General features: G+C 44.9%; 1 protein-coding gene across 2 annotated transcripts in view; it reads left to right on the top strand.

Annotated features, from left to right (window-relative positions):
- The window catches only part of ARHGAP10 (Rho GTPase activating protein 10), a 236,185-nt gene that overhangs the window by 77,805 nt on the left and 142,136 nt on the right, over positions 1–16,244 (top strand). For both annotated transcript variants that reach the window (XM_045831665.1, XM_045831667.1), the window contains 3 exons: positions 1,112–1,183; positions 10,039–10,140; positions 14,781–14,891. In XM_045831665.1, coding sequence (XP_045687621.1) covers positions 1,112–1,183; positions 10,039–10,140; positions 14,781–14,891 — 285 coding nt within the window. The remainder of the gene's footprint in view (positions 1–1,111; positions 1,184–10,038; positions 10,141–14,780; positions 14,892–16,244) is intronic.

The raw sequence follows: 16,244 nt of genomic DNA, 5'->3' as shown, positions 1-16,244 counted from the left end.
ATTTTTTTTCTGTAATTTTTAGCTTGACTTTCTAGGGGTGTTTTATTTTTTGATTTCATTTATTCATTTATTTTTAGACAGAGGTGAAGGGAGGGAGAAAAAGAGGGAGAGAGACATCAGTGTGTTCTTGCCTTTCACACACTCCCTACTTGGGGCCTGGCCCGCAACCCAGGCCTGTGCCCTGACTGGGAATTGAACCAGCAACCCTTTGGTTCTCAGGCTGGTGGTGCTCAGTCCACTGAATCACTCCAGGGCTTTTTTTTTTTTTTATTTTTAAAAAACTGGTGGCACATTGTTGTAAAGTGTTTTGGTTTCCTTTTCTATTCTGTATATTTCTGGTCTCCTGGAAAGAGAGGCTGAGAAAGGCTCTGCCCACCAGCATAATGATGTTAAATGCATTCTCCTTAGGTGAATATTTCTTTTTGTTTGCGTTTCAGCAGTGTTTGTTGTAGATTCTGCTTTAAACTGAAAAGCCCCCACACCAGCCAGAAGGAGGATGAGTGTGGCCCTGGTGGGAGTCTGCGCGTGGCTGCTGTCTTGTGTGTCTCCGCTGCTCCGCTGTTTGCTGCCCCGCCCCACCTTTGCTCTGACTCAGGGGCGCCAGCCACTGTGCTTCACTGATGTACCCTAAATCCTCACGAGGAATTTTCAGCAGTGAAGGGTGGACTGAGTGTGTTTAAACCTGTAGTCACAACCCTAGCCCATGACATGATGTAGTGTGATAACTGAGTTTTAACTTTCTGAGGAGGGGGAAGGGAAAGGAACCCTCAGACAGAAGTGTTCTGTCAGTGGGTGGGATGGGCCCCTTTGTCGTTCACAGGCAACCCTCTCGCTCTCTCCACCCAGATGGAGAGCTGCACAGGGCTGCGTGGCACATTTCCCTGGCCTGTCTCCCTGCCTCCTCGTGCCTGAAAATATTTATGGAGATCTGGGGTGTTAATAAATTCAGGACTGATCCAATGGCTGCGTTGGCAGGGAGAGATAAAGCAGTTAAATCTGTTGTTCATTTTACTTCCGGGCGGGGTGGGAGAGGGAAGTGAAATACTATGCAATACTAATGTTTTCCCTTTTGGAAACCTGACGTTCTTTTGTTATCACTCTCGTTCTCTAGGCGTTAAGTGTCACTGAAACCCTGATTAAGCCGTTGGAGAAATTCAGAAAGGAGCAACTGGGAGCGGTGAAGGTCTGTGTCTAATTCGAGCACACGTGTGCACAGAAAATGTCGATGCCTCTGCTGCTTCGGCGTGCACTTTGTTCACATTTGGCAGCGCTGAAGGAGATGTTGGGATAAGCCATCTGTTGTTTTATGTTTCAAATGTGCGTTTTCCCCTTGGGGGGAATATGAAATTGAAAACAAAGCAAAAACACCTGGGCAGGACAGTAAAACTGCTGGTAGTCTTCTTGGGCTATAGTGTTCCATGTGGAGTTTTAAAAATATCTTTAACCAAACAACACGTTTACCCCCGGGGGGGCGTGGCGGGGGGCGGCATCTTTCTCCGTAGGACGTGCACTCGTTTCCATAGGCCTCCGTGTCAGGGAGGAATGGAGCACTGTCGTGGGCTTGGAGGGCATTGTAGAAGACTAGAAATGCTGCTGCACTTCGATGCCAAAGGAAACTGGGACTGTTCCCAGGGGAGGTGGAGCCCTTGGGGCGCCACAAGGAAAAGAATTTCCTGAGACCCTCTCCGGAGGATGGGTTTCCATGGTTCACTTTATCGATGATGTACAAGGAAGGGGGCTCCCCTCCTCACTTGCCAGTGTCCCATCTCTCCATGGAAGAGGTCCAGTCTTGTCCTCAGCAAGGCCAAAGCAAAAGCCAGTGCCCAGGGTTTCGGCTCCTTGTTCAAGTTCAGTCCAGGCCAGCATCCAGCCAGCTTGGCATGCGTTTCCAGCTGCAGTCCCTGGCTGTGCCGCGGCGTTCAGGCTCCCTGCTGGAGCCTGTGTGCGGTGACTACGCAGCCATCGGCCGTGCGGCTGCGGGGGCCTCATGGCCATGGAGAGGACAGGCGAGTGCACTGTGCGAGTCTGGCCCATTAGTGGGGGATGGGGGGGCAGAATTTCTTTGTGACCTTGAGTTTATCGTAACTTAAGTTTGGGGCAGACCAGAAGTTTTTTCAAAAGAACCAATCAACTTCCCAAGTTTTCGTGGCTTTTTGATAGGTTTACACCCCCTACTTTGACTGGCAGCCTCTCTGGTCAAGCACCTCCCGCTGCGCCCTGCAGCAGTCCTGTACATAGGAGGGTGGGCAGAAGGGGGGAGTGTTACTCCCCCGGGGGTGAGGCTGCAGCTCCCTGGCTAAGCAGGCAGGCTTGTGTTCCCCAGGTCATTAATCTCGATGTCTGGTCCCCTTTGTGCCCGTTTCCTAGCTAAATACAGTAACAGGAAGACACTACTAGGTTATTGGGATGTAATTTCCTTCCATTTAACAAAAATTTATTGCCCTTCTGTTACCTGCCAGTGCATTTATAGGTTCTGGGGAGCCCGAGATGAGTAAGCCACATACTGTGCTCTCAGGGCTGTGGGGGGGCGGGGGGGCAGGATTTCTGGGAATAATGCAGTGATGCTGCCCCCGGGGGCCTGGGATATATTTAGCAGCTACTCAAGTTTTTTGTAGAATTGGGCTTTGAAACAATCCCAGAGAAATATATTCCATCAACCATTCCTGGATTTCATGCATGTACTCAAGGGAGAAAAAGTATCATTCTGTGTGTGTGTGTGTGTGTGTGTGTGTGTTAACCATTTTTGGCTTGGCCCAAGGAGAAGAGAAGAACATCAGTGTTAGGTGGGGAAGAGAGTTTTCGTGTTTGTTATCCACACCCCCCCCCCATATGCTTTGGGAATGTGAGGTGTTTTTCTTTATCTTCCTAAAAATACTCTCTAACTCCTTTTGTATGAACTAACACGGTGGCCTCAGATGGTGGCAGCTACACCCCCCGGGGGGTGGGAGTGGGTCCAGTGAGGGTCACGTTTTTAGTTGCTTTGTGTGGGATCAGTTTTATGTTAAGGGATCTGCTCACCTGTTAGACTCTTCTTCTGCGTGTGGCATTTCGCAGTTTTAGGCTGTGTTTTGAGGGAGGGGTGCCCTCCAACCTGGGTTCCCTTCCTGGGACTGTCTGCTGGGCGTCAGGAGGCTGAACGGTGTGCCCTCTGGCTTTGGGGCAGGTCGTCGGAGGTGTGGTTTCACGCCTGTGACCTGGACAACAGTGGGCTTCAGCTTCCTACCTGTAAAATGACAGACTTTGGGCTCTGACTGCTTTATTTGATAGTTTATGATCTGTGTTATCTTGTCTTCTTAGGCTGTTTTAACACTTGAACATCTCGGTTCTTTTTTTAACATTTCATTGAAATAGGCATTGAAAGTGTAATGATACCCATTTTAAATTTATCTTCTTGGAATGCGTCGACGGTGGTGGGGGGCAAGGATTGCGTTCTGGAAATGAAAAGTGAATGTGATGTAATGAATAAATGTATTTTCTTTTTTATTTGCTACCCACCCTACCGGTTTTTTCTAACTTGCTGATCCTGGGTTTTCTCTTGACCCCTTTCTGCCAAGTGTTCCCAGCTTCTGGTACTGTTCAGAGGATATCATGTAAAGCAGCTGGCAACATACAGGGCCCTGAGACAAGGAGAAATTATTTTAATAATTTTGGTTTATGCCTGGAGCCGGTTACTGGCCACATTCTATCTCGAAGTTCCCCCTTTATATCTGTGTATTGGTCTTCCAGCTTCAGGTTTATGACATGTCCATTCCTGCTCTGAACACACCTGTGTTGGCCATCATACCTGTCGACGTCATCTTCAAGGAGGGTAACTTGTGGGTCGCAGGGAGAAGCCCTGTGTTTTTACTGGCAGTTTTGCATATGAGAGGAAACAGTAGAGAAAGGTGATTTTCTCAAAATATATAAACATCTGTCTCTCTTATTAGATTGTTAAATCTTTATGAGACAAGACTGTGCTTTATTTCTTTATTTTCTGCTAGTTTCTACTCTGTCTTACTGTTTAAGGTACCTAATAAATAACCAATTCTGATAATTCTAGAAGAACCGAGGAGAGGTTTGTAATCTGGACACTGGATCATTTTCTACATCTGTGATTTCTGAACTGTCAGTCATGTTTTGACAAGCACACGGTCTTGTTCTGTTGGTTTATCTACCACCTGGGACATTTAAAAAATCTATAGGAAAGTGGGGATTCATGTGGGGATTTTTGAAAAAAAACAAAAAAAACAAAAAAAACAAAACAAAAACAAAAAAACAAACAAAAACCCAAAAAACAAAAAAAACAAAAAAAACCACAAACAAACAAAAACAAAAAAACAAAAAAAAAAAAAAAAAACCCAACAAAAAAAAACAACAAAAAAAAACCTCGAAAAGTTGACCACAGCAGAACTGTTTTGGGTGTCAGTGTCATAAGTTTATCTTCTTTTTTCTCTTCTCTTTTTTCCCTTCTGACGCCACCCTACCTTTCGCCTTCGTGTTGAAGCTGTTTCAGTTCTGTTCATTCTTTTCTCCAGGTTCCAGAACCCCAGTCACATGTTTACCTTGTGGTTTTACTATCATCTAAACAGCTAGGTGGTTTTGTAAATTGGGTTTTTTAGAAAGTCCCGTGGTATTTTTTTTCTACGGTGTGCTGCCATTCGGACGTGTTTTCCTTCACTCGGTCACCTCTCTGGTTTGGGCTCGTCCCCCCATTCTGTAGGTTCTGCTGCCTTTTCTTACGTGCTTGCCAGCTTCTCACCTGTGTTTAAAAATCCCTGTTTTCCTTCTCAGGACACAGGTGGGTGTGTGCTGTGTCACACCAGGTTGCTAGCTCAGCTCTTACCTCCTCTGAAGGTGTCACCTCTTCTAAGAGTTTGTCACTTACTCCTGAGCGTCTGCCCGCACTGTGGATAGTCCAGGTAGCCACAGGAAACGGATACAGACACCAGATGACACGGAGCCGGGGAGATTGTGTGGAAACTCTGAGAAGTAACAGAATGCGATGAGAGTTACGGTGGGAGAATTCAGAATTGCTCTTTCAGATACTCAGACAATCAAGTGATGACACTGTGGCTGGAAGCATGAAGAGACACCACCTGGGTGCTGCTAACATTGTATCGATAATAGAGCCTATTCAAATGCTGTTTTGCAAAGGGCCAGTTACTGTTTTAATTCAGTAGAATAAAACTCTTAACCAGAAGGGTTAAAACAAAAATTCATCTTATAACTTAACTGCCTCAGCTATCACTAACTGCTCATGCCAAATTTCTTTTATTTCTTTCCAAAACTAATAACTAAATGTTTAATAAAAATTGACGTTTTGAGATTCTGTGGTGGCAAAATATGGATAAAAAGTAAATCTTTCTGAATAATTTTAGTTTGTTCAACTGCAGCTTACATTCAGTGTTGTTTTGCATTAGTGGCAGGTGTACAGCACAGTGGTCTGACAGTCATACACGTTACCAAGTGTCCCCTGATATTTCCATAGCCACCTGGCACCATATGTAGTTATTTCAATATTGTTGAATAATTTCTTAAATTAAGTCTGGTAACGCAGAAAGGAATATTACATTTTCTTTTAAATTGTAGTAACAAAACTTGTCAGTGCTTATCACATGGCATAGTGTGAGAGGTCCTGAGATATAATTATGGATTGAAACTCTACTGCCCTTTAAGACATTGACATCTCTGTGGGGAGACTCTCAAATATAAAAGCAAAAGGGGCACCGCACACCCTGCTGTAAAAGGCACAGGTGCTCTGGAACATACCTGCTGTTTCGACCTGGAGTGCTGGGAAGATCTTCCAGGGAGACCAGATTCTTCCTTGTCTGAATCCCGTTTCTGTCCCTTAACCAGCTATGTGATTTGGGGCAGGTTGATCAAGGCCGCTAATAAACCTTGGCTTCCTGATCTTTAGAATGAGACCAGTGACCACTGTCTCAGAAGGTCATTGCGAGGACTAAATGCATTTGATAATGCCTTTCCCAGGTCTAACGCAGGGCTGGCGTCCATACTTGCAATTATTTTATTATCCCGTTTATGGCTTGCTCCGCATCAGCTTGCCAAACAAGAGCTGCTCAGGCTTCGGTCCACTCTCTGCAGGCTGGGTTCAGGGCCGATGTGACAGAGTAATGCGGTGTAGCCTAAGGACCCTCCTGGCCAGGCACTAGTGCCAGGGTGACCGGTGGGTGACCGGTGGGTGACTCTGGAGCCACCGCATGGATGGTACTGCTGCAGCCTGGGCTCCCTCCTCCACTCCTCCTCTGACCCAAAACCCCCGAGTCCCCGCTGGCCGCTGAGTGCCTTGCTCCATTCTGTGGGGATAAACCCTGAGCTCTCCTTGGAGAGAGGCTGGAGGAGCTTCAAGGGAAGGGGAGCAGTGGGGTTCCATAAAGCAAACACAGTGTCAAGTGGGGAAGGTGACATTTGGTGCAGGAGTAAAAGGGTGTGGTCTCCTCCCGGAGTGGGGAGGGGGTGCGTCCCAGAGGAGGCGGCATTTCACCTGGGCTCCAGGATGTTGTTGGCTTGGATGTCTAGGGTTTTGTTTCAAAAGTGCTCCTGCTGGTGTATTCCATGGGATATCATCCCACCTTTTTACCCAAATAAAAAGGCAGAAAGAATTGAAATCTCTGAGAAGGTGTTGAAGTGCTTCTCTAGGCTAGTCATGCCTTACTATTTTTTATTTATAGTTTGAAAATAAGCCTTTTCATTTCCTCTCCCTAGAAAATATGGAAAATACCAAAAATTTTTAAGAAGTCATCTGGTAACTTAAAAATTCTCCCCTTTTTTATAACAAAACAAAACAAAAAGTTCTAGTACTCTGTAGAAATGCAGACAGTTCACAGCTGTATTCAGACTTTTGTGAATTCTTTATTTGTTCTTTATCCATTTTTTATTTTACATAGAATTATTCATGTGTGATTTTAGTAAACATTGCTTAATAATGTTTTGTATGTTATGAATATTTACTTTTCTTACATATTAATCGCATTGTCTTCCTGCTTTGTTTGCCTTTCTGTTTGTTTATTGTGTATTTTTTGACATCCAGACATTCTTAAGGATTCTTCTGTTGCTTTTTTTGCGTGAGAGGCCCTGCTGTCTTCTAATGTCTGTGAAAATACATTTTTATGACTTCATTTTTTACTTGTGGCTCTTTCAATCCATCTGGAATTAATTTTGATATGAGATGTGATTTTCACTCTATTTTCAAACAGTTAACCAATCACTCCAGCACGACTGGTTGAGTAGTATATTTTTTTCCATGCAGTGATTGTAATGACACCTCTCGGTTTAATTTCTAACGTACTCACAAGACCTGATTATTTCAAGTTTGGTTCTTAGGTTTATGAATTCCCTCTACCATTTGTAGTGTACATCGTATTTGACTGATTATGTTTTACGTAATAGCTCTTCTTTATTATCTTTTTTTTTGCATGTGAGATTTTATAAATGATTACAGGCTGATTTCCCATCAATGGTGTTTAACCTATAAACATAATTTTGTTTGGCTTAGTCATGTCAAAAATTAAAAAAGAAACTTGTTGCCACTATTTAAAAACCACAGGGGTTTTCAACCGTTGCAGAAGAATCTGAGGACGAGGCCTATGAGCTGGGTTTCCATGCAGCAGGAACCTGCCGGGCCCTGTCGTGGGTGCCTGCCCCCCTGGGTCCATGAGGGCTTTCTGGTTTGCCATGACCCCCCCCCCCCAGGAGTTCCACGTCCAGCTTGCTGTGTTCATTTTATTACTATCCAACTCGTACTTGAGTGTGTAATGCAGTTTTATAAAGACGTTTTTCATTGTGTTTAACTTGAGTCTTGAAACAGCCTTTTGTCTCAAGTTGCTCAATTTATTTTGCATATAATATACATCATCCATCCATCCATGCATGTGTATCCTATATTGCAGTGTTAAAGAAACATCCATACTACTTCAGCACAGAAAGTTATGTGAGCACACAGAAACACTAATATTCTATAAGGGCATTGGGAACAAATGCAGGAAGAAATCATTGTCTAAGGCTTATGACTCAAAAACAAAACACAGAGGCATTTGTATGATTTCATACCCTGTGTAAAGGAAAGTATTTCCACTCTCATTGGTGGGTATAATGTTGATTCTTGGCTAAATTCTTTCTTGACAAAGCCTCGATAACACCATTTCTTTCATTCCAAGCTTTACCCACGTGCTCATTTCCATACCCCACTGTTGCTGAGTGTGCTGGGGGTTTCGATGGTGATTTCAGCATCGCTCCTTCTTTGTTACATGCTGTGATACAGATGGAGTCACACCAGTAAAAGTGTGTTCAGTAGTCCTGGTAGGTAGTGATCTGCAAAGATAGCAAACAACTTCTACTCTGTGATCTTGCGTTGCAGTAATCTTGTCAGTGCAACGACATGACAAAGGCAATTCCTCTTCTCTGTGAGCCTGGGAAGCTGCTGCTGGGGGGTGCTGCATGGAGTCCTGACTGCCACCGCCAGGCCTGGAGTCTCCTGCCACCCCATCTTGTGTGCACGCCATGTGCACGCCACAACATCAGCTTTGTTACATAGTGGAGAGTTTGAAGTAATGGCCATATGTTTGCTTTACTTTTTTTTTTTTGCTATTAAAATAGTTGAGGAGGAGTATGGTCATGAAAAGTAGAAAACAGTAACCATATATTCATGCCTTAAACTTAAAAAAAAAAAGGTTGTAAATGAAACTTAGGGCATAAAGGAAAAGTGCTTCTATTTCAACCGGTGGTGATTCTTACACGTGAGTGAATCACAGGATACAGAACTTTAGGATTGGATGTATGAGTGAGTGAGTACCCCCAGAATGCCCCATGTTGTCAATAAGAAACGAAGGTCCTGTGTTATTTTTATTTTTAAAGTTGTGCAGCTAGTTTGTACTTCAAGTTGGAGTAGAAATGGGAAGAAACTGCAGTTCCTGAGTCTTGCTCTTCTCCATCAGTGTAGGGTCTTCCGGTGAGCTGGCAGAATTTCTGTCCTGGGTTCCCACGGCAGCAGTTTGGAGTACCTTGTAGTGACAGAAATAATTGATAAATGCGAAGGAACAGAATTCACGTGCTGTATTCTATCTCTTTGCCCAGTAGGGAAAAGAACATACCAGAAAGGGCTGGATGGGTTCATTACTTCTGCTTTAGAAAGTGGAAGTTGGAAAGTAGGGAAGAGAATGTTCCTTTCTGGGAGGCCTTGGAGAGCCGGGGAGAGCTTCAAGTTCATGGAAACATTTGGACAGTCTGAGGACACAGTGTGCGCTCGTTGGTGCTCAGAAATGTTTATTAAAAATCTGCTTGAGTTGGCAGGCGCTGTGAGGGGAGGTAGTCTGTCTCTTCTGCACTGAAAATGTTGGTTACTTGTTTTCTCAAAAGGCTGCTCTCGCAGAAGAAAGCACAGGGTCGTTCTAGGCAGGACCTGAGCGATGCTCGTCACGTTCCCCGCAGGGTCTCTGTATGAGAACATCAGTGTTGTAGACAGCGTTCCGGAAGTCCCCGTGAAGGTGGGGCAAGTAGACGGCGATTCTGGGCACGGGATCTTGTTGTTACATTCACACTGGAGACAGGGAAGGAGATCCTGTCCCAAGATTGTTGTTTTTTTCCCCCAATGTGATTAGTAGGATTCTTTTTTATGTAGAGGAAAAGTCAGTTTTAAATGAATTCCATTTCTGTGCCAGAATATATATAGCAAGTTTGCTTTTTTGGGCTTTATGTTCATGTGACGTTGTGTGTTCCTCTTTAAATTTTTTTTTAACAATGTGGGACGAGTGACATGGCAATTCTAAACACTGATAAGTATGCCGAGTTGAAAAGTAACAGGCTTGGGAAAAGGCCCATTTGGGGAAAACGTGAAAAGATAAGTGACTCTTCAGTTCCGATGCCGACTTGCTGATTAAGAGGCAGTGGCCAGGGTGCAGATAGATTTCCCAGATAACTTCATACTCAGTGGTTCTTTTTTTTATTGGCAGCTATTCTTCATATCTTAAGCTTCTCAGTGGATTTCCTATGTGTATGCATTTTTTCTTATGTAATCACGGTTGTCTGTGTTTTTCTGATTTATAGGAAGAAAAAAAGAAGTTTGACAAAGAGACAGAGAAGAACTATAGCCTGATTGATAAACATCTGAATTTATCAGCAAAAAAGAAAGACTCACATTTACAAGAGGTATTGATTTTATTTTTTCTGTTCATTTGTTTCTAAAAGTGAATAAGCAGTGCATGTGTGCATATTAATTTAAAAAATTAATTTTGGGGGTGACATTGCATATTAATTTGTGCATATGTGCATATTAATTTAAAAAATTAATTTTGGGGGTGACATTGGTTAATGAGATTGTCTATTTTAGGTGCACAATTCTGTAACATATCACCTTTCTGTTGCATTCATTGTGTTCACCACCCCAGGTCAAGTCTCCTTCTGTCACTGTGTATTCTTTGCATGTCTTTTTTTTTTTTAAAGGTGCTTTTCTTTCGAAAACTTTTTATCTAGGGTTATTAAAGATGGAAAAAATGAATAAGTATTCCCCCAAATGAAGGAAAAAGTTCTTGTGGAACAAGACAGAAGATAATTAATACACCTTACAGTGATTAATTTAGTATGGATTCATAGTATTACAATCTTTGGTCCTCTGTATATATTCACAGGAACGGTTTTAACCAGCGTCACTGAAGAACAGACACATTATTTTCAGGTCTAGATTCATTAACTGGCTTTCAAGATTTCTTGAAGAAAGGAGTTGAATGTAGTGAGCCCCTATACCATTTAGCTTGTATGTGAAGTCAGCATTCACCTTATTTAACACTGAAGATTCAGGCGGCCCCACTTCGTTGGATGGAGAACATCTGTTTTGCTTTTGTTAATAGACGCTTTTTTTTTTTTTTTGGAGGGAGTTGTATGTAAGGAGAAAGGAATTTATATCTTATCTCTGATTTTCTTTTTCTCTTTTCTGAATTTCCTGCCACTTGCTTTTCTCCCCCTCACACACTTGAATGCAAACTCACAGGTTCGCCGTTTGGAACATATGCTTTCGTTAAAAATAATGCTGTTTGCAAACTGTTAGGTTCCTGACTCCTCCCACAAAAGTGTTGGTCCATCAATCCTTTGATCCCCCCCCATTTGTTGATCTTTAAACATGTAAGGAATCTGGGCATAATCCACCACCACAATATGCTTACTGAAAGTACAAGCCTGGGTTATTTTTAAGTGTCACAGGGGCAGTTGCAAGTTGTGTGTGGCCATCTTGATGTTGCCCGCAGGTCGTATTTTCTTGAATACCTTTGACTGACACTTGGGTAGCATTTGACAGTTTGTAGAAGAGAAAGGAGCTTTTGTGCCACTCAGCCCTGGCTACAATGCTGTAGGCGGGTAGGTAGGGCTTCCTCCATTGTCTCCTTGCTCAGTGCCCTGTAGAAGAACACGAAATGCTTACAGCTGCTCCCTCATCCCCGCCCCTCCCCTCGGTTTTGAAACAACAGCTGTTGTTATCAGAGGCCCTCTTTATGCCCCTCCCTGCTCCCCTTGTCTCTGTTTTCAGGTGGCCTGAAGGGGTTTCCATGCCCCGTGCTAATTCCCATTTCCCCTTCACTATTGAATTAGGGATCTCGGGCCTAGATGCTGTTTAGGCAAAACCTTCAGGCCAACCTGGGCTCTTTCCCTCATCGCCCGCCCCCCCAGCCTGTCAGCAGAGGCCTTCTTTGGTTTCAGATTATAATCAGAATGTGGCCACTTCTCCCAGCCACCAGCCCCTGGCTCAGCTACAGCATCTCTCAGCAGATTACTGCAAAAGCCTCTTAACTGGTCTCCCTGCTTCCTCCGGTCTCATCCTACAGTTTATTTTCTATACAACAAGCAGAGTGAGCCTTCATATTGTTCTTCCACACAAACCCTTCTGCCACTCCCTCCAGCGGCCCAGGGCCACCCCGCCTGTCCTCCCACCCACATGGATGGCCTGCCTGCCTTGCTTCTGCTGGACCTGGGCAAGTGGATTTTGTGCTCTGGGCCTTTGCATCGGTTTGTCTTCCTGCCTGGTTGGTATGTTTCCAACCCAGACCCACACGCCTCACTCCTTCAAATACTTGCTCAAATACTCTCCACTCAGAGGTTACCGAACGAAGAGTTTTCCCTGACCATCCCTACAGTTAATTTGCTGGAGCAGCTCACAGACCTCAGGGGATCCTTTGCTCAGGCTGACCAGTTTCTGGTAAAGGTAACATAAGGGACGCAGATGAACAGCCAGATCAAGAAGTAGTACATAGTGAGGTCAGAAAGGGTCTCAAGTACAGAAGCTTCCGTGCCCACTAAAATGGGATGTGCCACCCTCAGGCACGAGGACGCATTCACCAACTCTTGTTCAAGAGTTTTATGGAGCTTTATCGGTAATGCCCCCTCCACTGCCCCATCCCTTTCCCAGGGGTGGGGGCTGGGGCTGCCAGTTTCAAACCTCTGATCACTGGGTCTTTCTGGTGCTATCTGTGGGCCTCACCTCCTCTTCTCATCAGTGTCATCTCAGGTGTGCTCTGAAGGGGCTGCCGTATAAGGTAAAAGACACTCCCGTCACTCAGAAGGTTTCCTGGGTTTTAGGAGCTGTGTGGCAGGAACCTGGGATACAGACCAGTATGTTCATTCTCCCACCAAATGTGAAGATTGCCCATCAGACCTGAGTAGGGCTATGAAGAGTGCAGCGAGGTGTGCCGTGGATGCCCACGGCATCGGTGTAAATCGTGGGCCACCCACTGTGTGAGGGGTCGTGGTGTTTCCATCACGTGGCACGCGGCCCGAAGTTCTGAACCATCAGAGCATTGGAGGGGCGTGGGAAGACGTTCCCTGGTTAGGTTGTGGCAGTATCGTGAGCAAGCAGGGAATCTGCTAAAATTAAAAAAAAAAGGAAAAGAAAAAAAACAACTTGGTAAATCTGACCCTGGTGTAATTTTTTAAGACATTTTGCAATAACAGTAACATGAATCTACTCATAGCTCCTTATATCTTTATTTTATTAAATACTCAAGAAAATGACATTGTTTCTGCTGGGAGTGGTGCCTATTAACTGCTGGTGGCTGAACTATCCAACTCTGCTTATTAGAGGCATAAAAATATGACCGATGAGTATTGGGTAGAAATTCTCATTTCGGCTGAATAACACTCTTAATTTTTAAATTCAAACATCATTTTGCTTAAAGAATCAGATACTTGCATACATTTTTATTATATGTTAAATACCTTTTTCCTCCCCCAAATTGAAAAAAAATGTGTTTTGGTAAAGTATGCGAAGCATAAAATTCATGATTTTAACTATTTCCAAGTGTGCAATTAAGTGTATTCACTGCCATCCACCTCTAGAACTTTGTTGATCTTCCCAAACTGAAATTTTGTGCTTACTCAGTAATAACTCCCATTTTTTCAACCCCCCACCCAACTCCCTGGCAAGCACCATGCTATTTTCTGTCTCAAAGTGACCGTTGTAGGTATTCATACACATGGGTTTTATATGGTATATTTGTCCTTCCGTAACTTGCCTATGGCACTTCTTACAATGTCCTCAAGGCCCATCCAGGCGGCATGTAGCAGGTGTCAGAGTTTTCTTCCTTTTTGAGGCTGAAAAGTGTGCCCTTGTATGTAAATCCCACATTTCGCTGATGTGTCCACCTTGGGGTGGATGCCTGGATTGCTCTCGCACTGGAGCCGCTGTGCATGATGCTGCCACGAAGGTGGATGAACAAGCATCCACTGAGACTCTGCTTCCATCCTTTTGGGCGTACGCGTCATACCCCTGCAGGCGGAATTGCTGCGTCATATAGTAGTAGTTCTGGTTTAAATTTGTTTGGAGACGTCCCGCACTGTTTTTGTAGCGGTGGCGTCATTCCGCATTCCCACCGGCAGTGCGTGAGGGTCCCAGTTTCTTCACACCTTCCCCAACCCTTACTCCCTGTGTTGTCGACAGCAGCCATCCTCATAGGGGTGGGGAGGGTGGTATCACGTGGTTTTGGTTTGTATTTCCTGAATGATTACTGTATGCTGAACACGTTTTCATGTTCTTACTGCCATTCATGTGTCTTCCTTGGAGAGGTGTCCAGATAAGTAATTTTAAAAGTAAGATCAGCCAAATTGGCAAACATGTCACACGATGGGATGAGAACTCTTTCTCCGTGGAACTGGGCTCCTGTCCCCGTTTCTTTCCAGTCAGACGAGATGAGCCAGAACCTTTTTTTAGTGTCCCGAGGATCCGTTGCCTGCACCCTCCCGGGCGAGGAGCCACGCTGAGGGCCCAGGAGCCTGACCTCCTGCCCGCGGGCTTCAAGCCCTGACCTGCCTTTGACAGCCGGGCCCTCGGGACGGGGCCCTTTCTGCCTCCGCCTCACCTGCTGCCTTCCCTCAGCAGTGCCGGGGCCACGGGTGTTTCCCCGACCTCGCTCCCTGGCCGACTCTGGACTTAGAGGGTTTGTTCATGGAAACAGCGTTTAGGAGACTCTGATTCCCTGTAGGTGCTTCGCCCTTGGGTGTCAGTTGTTTGGGTGAGTTTTTCATAAAGGGCCTTCCTGGAGGGGCCCCACGCTGTTTCCACCGAGAGCCAGAGAGTGAGTGTTTCGGACCTCTGTGGACCCTGAGGTCCCCGGGGCCACCTGCTCAGTCCGGCTGTTGTAGCAGCGCAGCAGCCAGAGCCACAGAAAGTGCCTGAACGAACAGTCCCAAGTGCATCCTGTTCCATCTTCTTTCAGACCCAGCAGGCGTCAGGCTGCGGTTGGCCTCCGGTCGGGGGGCGTCACCCCTCGCTGCCTCCCCTTTGACTGGCCTCATTTTTCCCAACGTAGGCAGACACGCAAGTGGAGCAGACGCGGCAGCACTTCTACGAACTGTCTCTCGAGTATGTGTGTAAGCTGCAGGAAATCCAGGAGAGAAAGAAGTTTGAATTCGTGGAGCCTGTGAGTATCGCAGCAGGTGGCTCTGCCGCTAGAATTTTGTGGTAGGATCCAGATGTTTTTCATTCTGGGTTTAATGTGCGGTTTCTAGAGGCTGCGGTGCACACACATGAGAAGCCCTATTGTGTACAGGTAAAGGCGGACCCAGGTGCCCTGAAGCTGAGAAATCACCGCACACTTGTGGCCCTCAGCCCTGCTTGCACTGCAACAGGTGATGGATGTCACGGCTTTGGCTGCATGGTCTCAAGGCCTCTGCAGCCAGGTGTAGTAGCTTCACCTGGAGCGAAAATCCCTGTGAAGGAAACGATACTGGGATGTGGCGAGAGGGGTGGTGTGGGTGGGGTAGTCTTCACCCCACCCAGGTTTGTTTCTGCAGCAGGCACACCAGTCCACACTTGGGTGCTTTCAACCATTATTGGCAACAAACTACTTCTAATGCAAGTCACCATGCTAATGGCCACCTAAATCAGGGACCAGTGTGTGGAACATGTGAAACTATTTTGAGTTACTCTGACATTGCTTGATACTTATTTTAGCAACATGCAATTTTTGTTTGTGCCTATATAGATGTATTGTAATAGCTTCAGTTCTTTATTAATGTTTATGCACATATGTGAATATATTTAGCTCCTGAATCAAAATGTAAAGGGTGTTTCATACTGTGGGTTTTAGCCAAAAAAAAGTCAAGAAACACTGGGGTTTAATTTTTAGTACTAATCTTAATTTCAATATAAATGTTTTTGTGTCTGATTTTAAAAAAACAGCTTTATTGGTATAAAATTGACATGTCTTTCAGTCTACCCATTGTATATATAATTTTGAGCAACAAAAAAATCAAGTAATGATTAATTAAAAATTGGCGTTGATGGAAGCTGTAATCCAGAGTAATAGAATTAACGTAAATTAGAGAAAAATGTGTATTTCTTAAAGCTTTTTTATGTGGAACAGCGATGGACAGTTACTGAGCATTTACCGTGCACACTCACTGTTTAAGTCACTCTGAGTCTGTGTTCATGCATTTCTTCCACAGAATAACTCAGTAAGGAGATGTTTTCATTATCTCCCTTGGCAAACAAGCACACTGAAGTAGGGAAAGTTTCAGCGATTGCCCAAGGGCTTGTGACCGTGCTGAAGCCGGGAATGGAACCCTTGTGACTGACTGCTTGATGTCAAGAGTCCCAGCTCCTGATTGGTCACTGTGTGACATTCTGAAGGAAATGAATGTCACGATTTTCTTAACTCTCACCCCAAAGTTCTTTTACTCACATGTGGGGTGGGACCTGCCCCTCACCTTCTTATCAATTGTGAGGGGCTGGGGGAGAGTCGGTAGGACACGCGGGCCTTGGTTTCCACCTG

The sequence above is a fragment of the Phyllostomus hastatus genome, unplaced genomic scaffold (genome assembly GCF_019186645.2).
Source record: "Phyllostomus hastatus isolate PE091 unplaced genomic scaffold, TTU_PhHast_1.1 phas_contig_159, whole genome shotgun sequence".
Taxonomy (NCBI): Eukaryota; Metazoa; Chordata; class Mammalia; order Chiroptera; family Phyllostomidae; genus Phyllostomus; species Phyllostomus hastatus.
The sequence above is the reverse complement of the archived record's forward strand: the minus strand, read 5'-3'. Positions and strand labels throughout refer to the sequence as shown.